Source organism: Nanorana parkeri, unplaced genomic scaffold (genome assembly GCF_000935625.1).
Source record: "Nanorana parkeri isolate BGI_ZX_2015 unplaced genomic scaffold, ASM93562v1 scaffold313, whole genome shotgun sequence".
NCBI classification, from domain to species: domain Eukaryota; kingdom Metazoa; phylum Chordata; class Amphibia; order Anura; family Dicroglossidae; genus Nanorana; species Nanorana parkeri.
In genome coordinates this window covers 156828-171941 of record NW_017306581.1, presented here as the reverse complement: position 1 = coordinate 171941, position 15114 = coordinate 156828, and the positions used below count along the sequence as shown (strand labels likewise).

The 15114-nt window shown below is 39.3% G+C and overlaps 1 protein-coding gene across 1 annotated transcript in view; it reads left to right on the top strand.

The window, feature by feature from the left end:
• The window catches only part of GPR158 (G protein-coupled receptor 158), a 147851-nt gene extending 134940 nt beyond the window's left edge, over positions 1-12911 (top strand). The window contains exons 7-11 of the mRNA XM_018557950.1: positions 342-580; positions 3572-3710; positions 6258-6363; positions 7931-8077; positions 11100-12911. Coding sequence (XP_018413452.1) covers positions 342-580; positions 3572-3710; positions 6258-6363; positions 7931-8077; positions 11100-12911 — 2443 coding nt within the window. The remainder of the gene's footprint in view (positions 1-341; positions 581-3571; positions 3711-6257; positions 6364-7930; positions 8078-11099) is intronic.
• The last annotated feature ends 2203 nt before the right edge of the window (positions 12912-15114 follow it).

Here is a 15114-nt window from a genome sequence, read left to right as displayed (position 1 = left end):
GTATCCCACTACCATGTGTTACCAAACAGTACCAAAATAATCGTACATTCATCTTTTTTTGTGCGTTTTGGTGCATTAGGCAGTCAATTCAAATGAATGGGCTGCCTTAACACAAGGTGCGTCAACACAAGGCATAATCGCACACGCCACAACAGTGCAAACCCAGCCTTATGGATAAGACTTGATGCTAGGCAGGTGGGAAAAGGGAGAAAAGCCAAGCTTGACTTACATTTTTTTAGACCACAAATTGCCTACAGGCTTACTTTAGCGCTTTGATAAAGATCTGCAGTTGTAAGATGGTATATGGATGTTAAACATTTTGCTATACTATGTTTCTGCAGAGTTCTTAAGGTGTTCCTGTCTCGTACTGCCCAGCGAATCCCTTACATGACCAGCTGTAGGGTCATGCGAATGTTGTCGGTCATCCTGTTATTAGTGGTGTGGTTCCTGGTTGCCTGGACGTCTGCTGTATTCCAGAACATGGACCGAGACATCCCCATTATTGTCAAGGGGGAAACTTCTGACCACCTTCTATTTAACATGTGTCTCATAGATCGATGGGACTACATGATGGCAGTTGGTAAGTTGCTTAGTATAATCTATTCCTTAATGAAAACCATTAGATGAGATTGCCACTATACTTGTGTTCTACTAGACAATGTGACGGAGTGCTGTCTCCCTATACCAGGACATTCATGGCAGGCTCACCAGGTGTTATTTTAATGAGAGTTACAGATTTAAAAATATTGAAAATTACTTTTAAATGTAAAAGTTGAGCTTCAGGCAGATATAAAATATATAAATGAATGCAACTCTGTAAACATTAATATTTAATTAAGTGTATTTTTGGAAATGCAAGCAGTGTAAGTGTCTGAATTTGACCGGGTTGGAGTGTCAGAGGAAGAAGTAGTACAAGTAGCCAATCAGTTTATGTGCTAACAAGAAGCATGATGATAGGAGGAGAGACAAAAATGACAGAGAGATGAGCTCATCTCTGTGCTGCTTCTCTTTTCACTGTCCAGTCACAAGCTGGGGCGGGCCCAGGATGACCTGGGCTCGGAGGAAGTGGTGTGAATAATGCTGACCATTAGCTTGAGGACATCTAGTGCAGAAACATAATACTCGGGGCGAAATCTTTAGATTGAAGCTGAATATTGCAACAAATGCAATATTTTATTTTTCAATGTTTTATTAATTTGATCCTTTTGGCTGATTTAACTTTTATGAGATTTTAGTGATTGGGTTTGTATATACTTCAACAGTTTGACATTCTCTGAATTTCTACGTAAATTAATGATATGGAGTTAATGAAGTTCTGTCCAACATAAACGGAAGCTGTAATTGCTGACTTTTCCTGTACTGACATCTGCTGGTGATGTCAGGTATTGCGGCAGCTACAGTGGTTCTCTGTGAGCATCCGGGAGTCTGAATGGAAAGATGTCAGTTTGCTGAGCAGTGTAAATAATAGGGATGCACCGATACTAGTATAGGTGCCGATGCCAAGTATTTGGGCGAGTACTCGTACTCACCCAAATGCTCCGATGCTTAGCCCGATACTTCCGGTATCAGGAAACTGGGCAGAGCATCATTACACGCTGCCCGGCTTCCTGATTGTCCAGAAAGCCGGCTCCATGCTTTCTCGTCACCTAGTGACGAGGAGCATGGGGACGGCTTCCCTGCTACTCGGGAAGTCGGGTGGCGAGTCTTTACACGCTGCCCGACTAATCAGGAAGCCAGGTAGCGAGTCATTACACGCTGCCTGGCTTTCTGAATGGGACTTTCAGTATTCGGTATTGGCAAGTACCGAAAAAAAATATCAGTACTCGTACTCGATACCAAAATACCGTTATCGGTGCATCCCTGGTAAATAACAGCATGATTGGGATTCCTTTGTTGTTGATGATGGTGCTGCCAAATGTTCAACTCTCTTGTGCCTGTATATATCGCAGCTAACAGCTGCCAATCTGTGGCAGCCAAAGTATACAGTATACTGTAAGGAAACAAGTAAAAGTTCATTGATCCGGCTAGTTTTTGTTCAGAGCTGTTCGCACAGTGTGAAGTTTACACATTAGTATTCAATTACAAGCAATGCTACAAAGTAATTTAAAACTAACTTATCTTAAAATGCATGTATATGTTAATACCATGCAAATGAGCAGCTACAGCAGTTACAATTTCCCCAAATCTTTTCTATTTAAAGTAGGACACTTGATTAATTTCCATTATCTCAGCAAACACATTAAAGTTTGAGACACGCTTAATACCACTTTGTTCTTTGATAATGTGCTCTGATCATAATGAACAAACACTGCAGTGGATTGGGATTTTCTGAAGACCAATGTCTTGGAAAAACAGCATAATTAAGAAAAATATTTATTTCAAGTTTTTTCTCCTTAAACTAAATGTTATATATTTTTTGCTCTAAAAAGGTCAGTGCACTCAATATTAGTATCTCAGTTTTGGGTAGATGACGGAAATGTTTATCTCTTGGGGACTCGGGGAAAGCAGCGAGATCTCTGACCCTCAAGCCTTCCATCTAGCAATAGCTGTTACAGAAGAATATTTTCTATATATTTTATGTTACAGAAAATGAGATGAAAGCAGTAATATGCCATGGCAGGAGGGGCAAGGCTAGCATTTTCATTGCGGGTGATCTCTGTCAGGACCAGCTGTGGACGCACGCTGTCAGAGCAAAGAGCGAGAAGTTGTTTCACCTATAGAAGCCGCCGTTCCCATAAGGCAAGCACGCCCACCGGTACTTAACAGGAACAGGAAACAAATACAAGACAAGAACTGGATAAACATGTACAGGGTTAGAGATCCAAGGCAAGACAAGGTTTCAAAATCAAGGCAGGTCTACAATTGAAGATCAGGATACAGGCTTGAGTAGACAGAGCAAGACAAGACAAGACCGGAACTATCACAAGCCCAGAGCCCTGGCATTGTGATGCCTAAATAGAGCACCACTGACCAATCACAAGGTTGTGAGGGGCGTGTAGCCAGGCTGATTAGCCTAATCAGCCAACAGCTGACTAGACTGGGGTAGGTGCAGTAAAAAGAGGCAACCACCAGATGGAGCTGATTGGTTGCGACAGGCATAGGAGCATTTGACATGCTCCTAACAATCTAATTGTGTTATTAAAAATAATTGGCTGGTTCAGCCAACCAGCATCCAGCCATAGCTTAAAGTGACACTAAACTCAGGAGTTAAATCTTAAAAATGTATTCAAGTACCTTAACTATTAACAAAAATGTATCTTATTTGTGTATCACTCGGCTGTAGATCCTCAAATCATCTCTGAATTGGTGCTGACACTGTCCTTCCTTCTGGAGGGGGGCTACTTTTGTTCCCCATGTGTGTGTTGTAAAGTAGCCACCACTCCAAGCTTACTCCCATGATAGACTACAATCTCAATACAAATGAGTAAACTAAATGTGAGGCCCTTTTAATTGTACAAACCATTTATGGGACTTTTTGTTTCTGCTACAGTGGTGTTACTTGCTAACGTTTCTGCTGTTGTTCTTGGAATAATCATATACTGTATGTTCTTGTTTTTCTTTTATCCTCCAGGTGAATTTTTATTTCTTCTTTGGGGTGTGTACCTCTGTTACGCGGTACGAACTGTCCCATCTGCATTCCACGAGCCGCGCTACATGGCTGTTGCTGTTCACAATGAGCTGATTATCTCAGCTATTTTCCACACTATTAGGCAAGTGACTGAAAATGATGGGTTTTTGTAGAAATACTGTTTTGTAACTACTTTTGGAGAAATACGAATACAATCATGTGAGGGTTTGTGTTTCCTAAACTTACCATACCTGTTACAGTCTGATTGTACAAGCTAGTTTAGATCTGTCAACAACTATGTAGTACAAAGGCCTGCCTGATTGGATACAAATTGATTGGTTAGATTAGGTAGGTCCTCATAGTATATAGTTTGGGTCAGTCTAAAGTTCATTGTACAAAGATTATACAATCAGATTGTAATGTCTATGATGTGAGGACTTGGCTGATGGGGTATTGAATGTGTATTTAAATGACTACTTGTAGTCTCCATCAGAAATCCCTTTGAGAGGGTGACAATGCAGGAGCACATTTGGGAGACAGTAGCAGAGAGTTGTCACCCTATAACTGGAAGTGTCTGAACAAAGATCTTTATGGCAGGATAATCAGGTATTATTTGAAATTACATTAATAAGTTGAAGTCTATACCAGACTTTAATAATTGGGTTTATACTTTACTCAATGTCACATTCACTGCTTATCAATATGCCCCTTAGTAGTTAGTTAAAGTAGTTTTAAACTCCCAAACTTGTTTTCAATAATAAATCGACATCAAACAAATATACATGGCCCAGCAAAGCATTGCTTTACATTTTTGCCCAAATCTTTACAGCCATATTTACAGTTTCTGAACAGCTGCTTCCAAGTTTCTCAGCTCAGCTTCCCTTAACTTCCTGTCCAGAACAAGATCACAATGGACCGGGCAGACTTCTGACTTTTAATATTACTTTAAGTGCTCTTTAGCATATTTTGATATTTTATTACTATAAATACTGTTACAGATGATTTTACCCTTTCACTGTCACCACCATCTTTTATAGAAGAACAGTGTTTCTTGCAGTGGGCTTCGTCTCAAATTGCAAGCTCTCAATGTGATAGTAGGAAAGTTAGTGACAGTGCAGTGTAAAATATAGTTGTATATTTAACTTAGTTGGAAAAGGAAAATGTCGTTCAAGTTCCGCCTATGACAGCTCTGGCTTTGGTTTTGGTCTAAAGGAAAGCAAAACAAAATTCCTTGGGCACCTGTGGGCAATTTTGCCGCAGTGGAAAAAAATTGTTACCATTAGTAATGTTCGGGGGCTTGGTGCAAACCAAGTCCTCCCGAGTTCGCCCATGCAATATTGTGAATGACATCCCACCTCCTGGCCCAATAAGTTGTGAATGGGGCATTCCCCACCCTGCAGCTACACTTTCCAAAGAGAACCTCCTTCAATGCTGCCAGTCTGCTGTGGGCAGGGAATTCACCACCCGCAGCTTTATATAAACAATGGGGCGGGATGCATTGATGTTATTGACCTTATTTGGCTACATGCCTATATTTGGTAAATTACATTTACCTAACATGACCATGTGACCATATAATGTTAATGAAGTCAGCACAAACATCCTGCCCCTTTGTTTACATGCAGCTGCAGTGCGGGCAATGCCAGATCCACAGCTGATTAGGTGGAAGTACTCGTGACAGGTCCTTGTTTGAGGAGCTAAGGTTCAGACCGGGTTCAGTCCCAAACTAAGCTCATCCCTACTTACAAACCCTCTATTTGTACATATGCAGTGTTGCAGTGCAGTGCATGCACTATTTTTTCAATCACAACGCAACACACGGTATTTACGTGTTGTCCCTCAGCTGATCGCACTGCGGGTGGGAGGTGCATTTTGTGGTGCCATTCAAATGAATGGCACGCAACGTACCTCCCGCACTGTAATTGCACGGGCTTTGCCTTGTGCGGCACCGTGTGTTAATTCCACAGAATTGTGCGATTAACGTATGGAGGTTCTGTGAATGAGCCCTAGAAGTGTAAGTCTTTCCTTTAGAGAAACTGCAAAGAAAGCCAAGGTGTCAGTGGGGTACAGGTACAGTTTCATACTTATAAACTGGATGAAACTGTGAGGAACAAGTCTGCGAGATCCAATGTCCCCACAGAATAAGAAGACAAGTTTGTGAGGGTCAGTGTGTATGTGTTTGGCTGTTACATCTACAAAACCGGCCTAGAGTTTCTCTTTAATAGCTCTTATTGTAAAAACTGGCTTTGTAAACTAACGGTACAATGTTCTGTACGTCATACGCAGCTCATGTAAACATTCCCTTGCATAGTCCTAAGGATGAATAATTCATAAGCTAAATCTTTATCTTAACCTTTTATCTGCTTATAAATATTTATGAAGCTACATTTTAGGCATCTTTTCACAAACTAAATTAAATACAGTTTTGCTAACCTTTCCTCGCAAAGTAGACCTCCAATCCCTCCCCCATCCCGTTAATGAATATAGTTTAGTTATGTGGATATGATTATCATGTTTTTATATTAATAATAGAAAATCAGAAATCACATGTTGCGCTATTTTTAGCTAATTTATGAAATGGGGTTCTGAGAAGTAATGCATGTGCAATCACTGCTGGTGATATCAGTACTAGAAAAGAAAAACTGTCTTCTGAAATAGATGTGCTAATTATTCATTTTCTTCATTGCAGGTTTGTACTTGGAGCAAAACTTCAGCCAGACTGGATGTTAATGCTATTTTTTGTCCACACTCATCTGACTGTGACTGTTACAGTGGGGCTGTTGTTAATACCTAAGGTAATGACTAATATTGGTATTGAAAACGTTGCCAACGTTTTCAATCGTCGATTTTAATCGACTTAATCGATTAACTGTTGCAGCTCTAATTGTTTATGCTTACTTCAAAGAACGCTCCAAAAAACTGGAAGCCTTGTGAGGCAATCTAGGAGTATCACCCACCCTCTCCGTACTTCATTTGTCACCCAGACTCTGCCGTAATGCACCTATCCAACCCACACCCTTTTTCGGTAATTAGGTAATTCTGCAACCTGTCTGCTTGGGATTATGGAATACACACCACAGTCTCCTTGGTGCCTTTAATATACATAAGAACAGATTAAAAACTGTCAGTATTAAGAGGTCAGCCTCTAATTATTTCAAACTGTCTCATATATTTTAATGTGGTTGTCAATGCAGAGAGAGAGGGGAAGTTTCACAGCACGGGTTAAACCTACCCTTAGGAAGAACAATTTTACTGCTCAATCATTAACTCCAGTTGAGCAATGTGTGCCTGTGGATGTATGTATTTAGTCATAGCAAGTTGTGGTGAACTGGGGCTTGCTTGAACCCAGTTCACCTGAGTTTGCCCAAGCCTGCATAAAACGGTGACCAATAAACCCCGACCTGGCCCACTGAGTTGTGGTAGGTTCATTCCCCGCCCCACAGCTACAAAGGAGCGGGGAACTACCATGCCGCAACTGCGGGAACTGGTTGGGCCATGAGGGGGAATGTTGGTCACAGTTTTGAGTGAGCTGGGGCCAACACAGGCAAACTGGGTTCACACCAAGCCCCTGCTCATCACTGATAGCAAGCAGTAACATTAAAAAACAAACCTAAACATCTGTAGCTTCATATACTCTTAATCAATTCATATTCCACATTCTCAGCAGTAGCACAGAAGTTCTCAGAAGCTCCACTCACTCTGCTCCCCACCCTCAGCAGGAATAGCTCACCCTGCTTCTCTCTTCCAGCAGTGGCTATGTAGCTCAGCTCACCCTGTTCCCCTCTCCCAGCAGTGATTCAACAACTCTCCAGCATTCTAGTGTTTAATGTGAACAACAGAGCAAGTGGTCTGGGTGACAAGCACAGGGTGAGGTAGGCTGTGGAGTCACTGCTGACTGGGGATAACAGGCAAAGCTGAGCTGAGCTGTTTGTTTTTTAAATTTTAAAAACTCTAGTGGCTCATGAGTTGTGAGCAGGTCATAGAGGCTGAATTTAGGGGAATCATTTTAATATACTATCCTTATGTATGGGAGGGAGGGTCCGGGATAGATTGGGGCTGAGCTTCACAGTGTCCCAATGTTACATGTGAAAATTAAAATGCACAATTACTGGATAGTATTGTTATTATTATTAATATTATTATTATTATTATTAGCAGTAGTAGTAGTATTGTTATTATTATTATTATTAGTGGTGGTAGTAGTAGTAGTAGTAGTAGTAGTAGTGTTATTATTGCCAATAATGTTATTTTTATTCATTAGTAGTAGTAGTAGCAGTAGTATTGTTCTTGTTGTTATTATTATTATTACTAATATTATTACCATTAATGTTACGTTTCTTTTTTTTCTTATTAATATTTTAGTTTTCACACTCCCATAACATTCCAAGAGATGACATAGCAGCAGAAGCCTATGAAGATGAGCTAGACATGGGGAGATCTGGATCCTATCTGAACAGCAGTATCACTTCGGCATGGAGTGAGCATAGCCTGGACCCTGAGGATATACGGGTGAGTCCAGTTCATGTCACATCAATTTCCTTCAAATTTCTTATAGCCTTCTACAGACCATGTCAAAGATTTTTCAGAATAGCATTCCTATAACATATGAAAGTTTTTTCTTTACGGTGATTAAAATATATATAAATATGTTGTTAACATGTTTTAAAAATATGTTCTTTTTTATTTTAAACTCATATTGTAGCCCTATAAAGGCTCATTCACACAGGTGTTCATTCACACGCCGTATACTGATGTGAATAGCATCTACAAATCTATGTGGCCATTCAGACAGCTGGATCTGGCTGTGTAATGTTACATTGAGTTCAGAAAAAATCTGAGTCCGAGGCCGTCAATTTCAGAGTTATTTATGCTGTACACATGTAAATGTTTGTGCTAGCATTGATAAACGAGAACAGCACTCACTGTTATTGGCCGGCACATGCCGAGAATGACCAGAGCCTTCAGTTATTCAGAATCGGCCAATGTCATTCAACACATAAGCCTCCGCTGCATTACTGACTTTATTCAGGTCCAAGATAAACTGAACTAAATTTGTTCTCTCTTGATAAGGGGTACTAAAGGGGGGGCATGATCACTTTGTATAAATACATAAATGGTCCATATAGTGAACTTGGTGCTAATTTATTCACTTTAAGGTTACTGCAAAGGACAAGGGGGCACTCTTTGCATCTGAAGGGAAAGAGTAAACCTTTCAATGCGATATGATTTTTGGGGGTTTTTTCTGACATCGAAGCCGCCGGCCGTTGTCAGTCAGAAAAAAAAAACCAGTATAGGAATGCATAGCTAGATTCCTATTGGCTATTTCACTTTGCAATAGCCAATAGAAAACTAGCTATCGCACCCGCCCACTGCTGCTGTCAAAAGGTTTAACCTTTGCATACAGAAAGCCTTCTCACAGTAATGTGAAAATGTGGAATAGACTCCCTCAGGAACTAGTTCTAGCAAGCTCAGGTAATTGTTTTAAAAATGATGTGGATGGATTGCTGAATGCGCAGAATATAACTGAATATTAACATGTTATAGGTAATCACACCAGTGATTATTGATCCATGGATTATCCAATTGCCTCAGGGGACAAGGAAGGAATGTATTTCCCTTGTTGGAACAAATTGAACCATGCTATATAGGTGTGTTTTTGCCTTTCTCTGGATCAGCTGTTGGCAACTGTTGTCATAGGGTTCTGTTTATGGAGGTTTTCTATTTATTCATGTTTGCCTTCTATTGGTTAAACTCAATAGTCTTTTCAACCTAACTAACTCTGGCTACACAATTTTGATATTGAGATTGGGGACTCTGAGCAGCAGCGGCAGCCAATAGGGTCCATTTACGCATATATAAATGTAGCACTAACCCTACATGTGTGCAGCTACAAGTCAACAACCTTGTGGCACGATAGGCAGCTTATTGACCTTGCTGCAACTCCTCTAAAGAAATAGAAGGGGCTTACAAGAAGTGTGTGGGATTTTCTATTGGCTATTGCAAAGTGAAATAGCCAATAGGAATCTAGCTATGCATTCCTATGCTGGTTTTTTTTTTCTGCCTGACAACGGCTGGCGGCTTCGATGTCAGAAAAAAACCAAAAAAATCATATCGCATTGAAAGGTTTACTCTGCTCGATCGCAGAGTAAACCTTTCCGGGAGAAAGTGTATCTCTCTCCCGGGTGGCCGGGAGCAGCTATCGAATAGCGGGAGAGTCCCAGAGCGTCCACGAGAGTTGGGATGTCTGGACTTCACCATATTGTGAACCTACTTTCGTTGCCTGATGGCACTGTTTATATGTACTTATATGTTATATGTGTTACAATGAGCCCTGTATGTTGGAAGACTGGGTCATAGAGCCTGTGGGCCAGTATACTGACTTCCCACTGGTGTTGTCTTGATACAAGTCAGTGTGGTTTTTCATTACAGACACCTGATGACCAGTGGCGATGTAGCAGCAATGGCTATGGGGCCAGTGTTGGGGTCAGACATGTTCATGTGAGCAGAAAATGTGCTTTTGTATCACCCAGCACAATCAGCACAATCAAGCTCCAAAGGCTAATCAATTAATGATAAGCTGTATCATTAATAGCTATGCACTTTATGTTGGTTTCAGAGCACATGTTTTGTGGTCATGTTCCTTGTTACTGATATGTGTGCACATATGAATGCACTTACCAACTAAACAACACTGATACTTATCTATACACTGAATGCCGTATGCAGTAATGCATGTATAAAGATTAGCTGACACAATGGATGAGCATTAAACTGCACTTGAATTGAAGATTTTAAAAAGCATTATACAAATGTTTATGTAATATAGTACATGTAACAAAATGCCCAGAAACCCATATTTTTGTAAATACTGTGCAAAAGAGGATAGGCATCATGGAAATGGTGGTGTGGCTGTATTAGGGCAGTATTTTAACTTGGGGTGCAAGTTAAAGGCTACAGTCCATCCTAAAACGATTTTTCAGTTGCAGTTGAGAGTTTAATCCCCGGTCAACCTTTTTTCATGTCTACATAAACCTTTTTCAAATCTTTCTAACTTTCAGGACCATTATGTGGAGCTCAGTATACTTGATAACATTTACTTTATGTCAGGAGTAGGTAAACTCTGGCCCTCCAGCTGCGGTGCAACTAGAAAACCCATTAGGCAATGCAAAACTCTGACAACCACAGACATGACTCCAAGAGGCTGATGCATGATGTTTCACCACAGCTGATGTTACAGACTTTGCCTACCTCTGGCTTATGTTATAGAGAATACAGCAGAATGAGTAATACTCTCCAGCATCCAGTGTGAGAAGTAAAACTACCGAACAATAATAGATTGATGAAGGTCCATAAGGGTAAAAAGAATCCATAAACCAGGTTGCCACATTTGTGCAGAATCAGAATTTCAGTCAGTTTAGTGTAATAATTCAGATTTCATGTAAACATTTGTAAGTATATTGGTCCACATGTAATAAACACTTGTTTAATTATTTCTTAAATTGTAATATAATTTTTGTGTTTTAAATTCTAGGATGAGCTAAAGAAACTGTACACTCAGTTAGAGATCTACAAAAGGAAAAAGATGATTGCAAACAACCCTCATCTTCAAAAAAAGAGGTGCTCCAAGAAAGGTTTGGGGCGATCAATTATGAGAAGGATAACAGAGATCCCCGAATCCGTTAGTCGTCAGTGTTCTAAAGAAGACAAAGAAGGTGGGGATCACAGTAGCCCTAAAAATAACAGCAGCAAGAAAAATCACCAGGATTCACATGCTCATAATGCAAAATTAAAGGAAGAGTCCACAAAACACAGGGGATTTTCACTGAAAAAGTCTCATAGCACCTACGATCATTTAAGAGGGCAGGATGACAAACCCAATGGACTTTCCACAGAAAAGGTTGACGTGTCTGAAAATTCGATACCGAATTCTGTAAATGGGAAAAAACTCAGTCACAGGGAGGCCGAAGAATTAGAAGCCGTGTCTGCTGAATCAGTGCCCTTGGTCTGCAAGTCTGCAAGCGCCCACAATCTCACTCTAGATAAGAAACCTTTGCATCCAAGTTTATCTGTCTTGCAAAAATCCCTTAGTGCAATTGCAAACTCTAAGGATACAAATTTAGGATTAGGAGAAAAGACAAAAAGCTTGGAAGACTCTGAAAAATATAAAAAAATGGATTCTAATGACAAGGAAGGCCAAAGAGGCATGTCTTGTGGTGATAAAGAGGAGAACATAGATCAGCAGCTACCAAAAACATCAAGCCCTATTGAGGAAACCCAAAAAAGTCACAAGCCTGGCATAATGAAGCAACAGGCAATGAGTTTGTCGTTGGGGGAAGCTGATAAAGCAATAGGTGCTCTAGGATTTAAGGACAAATTTGATATAGAAGAAGTATGCCCTTGGGAAATGTATGATCTTACACCCACTGCTGTGCCTTCTGAAAACAAAGTACAAAAGCATGTCTCCATTGCTCCTTTGGACTCTGAAAAGAATCACACATCCCGCTCTAAAAGCAAATCTCACAGTCGATCTAAGACAACAGAACAAGGACATCATCAGTCGAAACAGAAAAGCCCAGGAAAATCTGACCTAAATAGAAGGGATAGCCAAGAACAGGCCTTGAAAGACGAAAGTTACAAAAAACATCATCCTGGTGATGGCGGAATAACAGATCAAGAAGCACTAATGAAACAAATATCATCTAGTTCACAAGATAAAGAACACAGAAAGAATATTCCCATCATTGAAGGCATACTACCACCTGTAGATGGCCATATTAATTCTAATAACAATTTGCCACAACCTTTAGCTCTTCGGGCCGAAGTGTGCCCATGGGATTTTGAATCCCAGGATGGATTAAATGTAAAAAAAGGTAAATCTTCACCTACCAGCTCCGGTTTAAGTCCTTCATCTCCATCTGGAGACATTCCAACATCTCCTTCAAAAAAAAGAGGACTGGGAATGCCAGCAAAAAATTCTGCAACATCTTCAAAAAAAGACGAAGGTCTTGAAAAAGATAAAGGTCGAAATAAAGGTCATGAAAAAGAATTGGACCCAAAAAGCTCAAATGTTAAAATGGACAAATCCAAAAGTGCAGAGCTTTGCTCAGCACTCGGAGACCACATGTTAGCTGTTCCAGTAAACAAAGGTAAAAGTACCTCAAACCAACATGGCATAGACAAGTGCAAATTAGTCGAGGTATGTCCTTGGGAAAACCTTTCTACTTCACAATCAGAACAAGATACTGAAGCCACTGACAGTAAACACAACAAAACAATGCAAAAATCAAATATGGTGGACATATGTCCCTGGGACTATCATGGCAATGATGACAAAGAAAAATAAATAAATAAACAGCAGCTGAACGTGGTACTTCATACAACAGAAAGAAATAAAACTTTTGGTTTAACATATTTATTCCTGATAGCACTGCTAACTTAATGCATCCCAAAAAGATACATTTTATAAAATGACTGGTCTTGTTTTCTTATTAGTGTATATGTTTCTTGTACACAGTTGTGTCCCATGTTAAAGCATTCCAGATTGTATAATATTTGCAAATAACTGATATATTGTGACACAAAACATTTATGCAAATTTGCAGATATTGTATTGATATTGCAACCAAAATACCTGCTATACATTTTGTTTATAGAGTTTCTGTAACTTTTCACTTGGCTTTGAAAGCCATATATTGTTCAAGAACAATTTTTTTGTTTGATGTGGTTTATATTGTGATTTGATTTTTTTTGTTCACCTCAATATACTATTCAGTACTCTAGTTTGATACTGTTTTAATCAGGGTTTTCTTATTTTTAACAAAAGGAATGTTACAGTACCTGTTTGGCTTATATATAATATATATTTAGTGCTTATAGCCTTAGATTTAGTAGAAATCAACTGGTCCTACCTAAATATGAGTATGTGTAACTCAGAGGACAAATTACTTATTGCCTACGGTTTCCTCAAAGTCCATGAAAAAGAAATATCAGTATTTTCATGTAATTGTGGTAATTTGTCAGGGACGGATGTCATACCCATTAAAGAACCCTTTTATCTATATTTTTACATCTTCAGACAAAAAAATGTAATGTTTGATCATAATTATTTAACCTCTGGATCACATTTTATTATAATTTGTAGAATGGGAAAATTGGAAAATATAATATAAAATATAAGAATCAAAAATCAAAGCGATGTAAAAAGTGCCTGCCCTTATTTTACAGTTTTGACTAGACCACTGAAAAGTAGGGAATCATCACTTACTTTAAGTATGTTATACTTTGATTTTTTGAAAAGTGAATTGATAAGCAAATGAAGACCTGAAATTCAAATATTCTAACGGCGATTGCACTTTACTTGAGATAGCTTTAAAATCTACCATGACCCATGTAATAACCAACCTTATCTACCTGTATGTGGACAAAACAATGTCTGCTATTATAATGCCACATCCGTCTAGAAATCATCACTCCCTCAAGAGAGAGATAAGTGAGATGAATGGTTAAACATACTTTAAATATTTCCCTGAAATGTCTTCAGGGTTCATACCCAAAACTAATATATTCAGTCTCTGCATTGTATATGCCCTTCTACAGTGCATTTGTTTTATTGAAAAAATTAATTTCATGTAGACACACCCCTCTTATACATAATGTGTCATACATCAAGCGTTGGCAACCCACAGCACGTGTGCCCGGGGGAGTAAATTATGCTGTGTGCAGGGGCACCTGCCCTAATTGGCTGTAATTGACAACTTACTAGGCTATCAATTACAAAGCCTTGCCCACTCGGTGTGCTGTGCTGGAAAAGTGGGCACATCTACAATGGTATCCTGTGTTTCTAAAGGTACAGAGTTTTAGACTGATGAAAGGTCTGAATTTAAGGCATTGGGACTGATCTGAGGTTTGAAGTGCTTGCACTGAGGCCATGTTTTGTGTGCACTCATAGTTGTTCTGCTAATGCCAAGTTAAACTCAATAATTATTATATGATAGATAATAAGTTTAACGTGCCATTAGCAGAACAGCTATGAATGCAAAAATGTGTAAAATAAACTAAAGCTACAACAGACAATTGTTCCCTGTCACACTGGTTGTCTAATGCAAGTGAACATGACAATTAAAGTGGGAAAAGGTTGCTGAACCCTGTTATACATATATGGTGTTTAGATCCAAGCACAGACCTTCTTTTAGGCATAATCTAAGCAGACGCTTGTGTGTAAAGTACCAGCAGCTCTAAAGTTAATGCAAAAAAATTCGTAAGACATGCAGAGCACTAATAAATGGGTTATCTTGCAGCATTCTTGATAACGTTCCTTCTGTTGCTTAGCTAGGCATACTGATACTTGTACTCAAAAGTAAGGAACAAGTAGCATACCATGTTAAAAAATGTTCATGAATTCTGTGTGTTAATATTTTGGTGATCAATGGCACCATTATAGAATTATTTAAACACTATTAGAGTTCCTAGGTGCTTTACCACTCTTGCCAACACATTAGTGGTGCACACTGGAAGTTTATGCAATATTTTCTCAACAATGGCCCAAA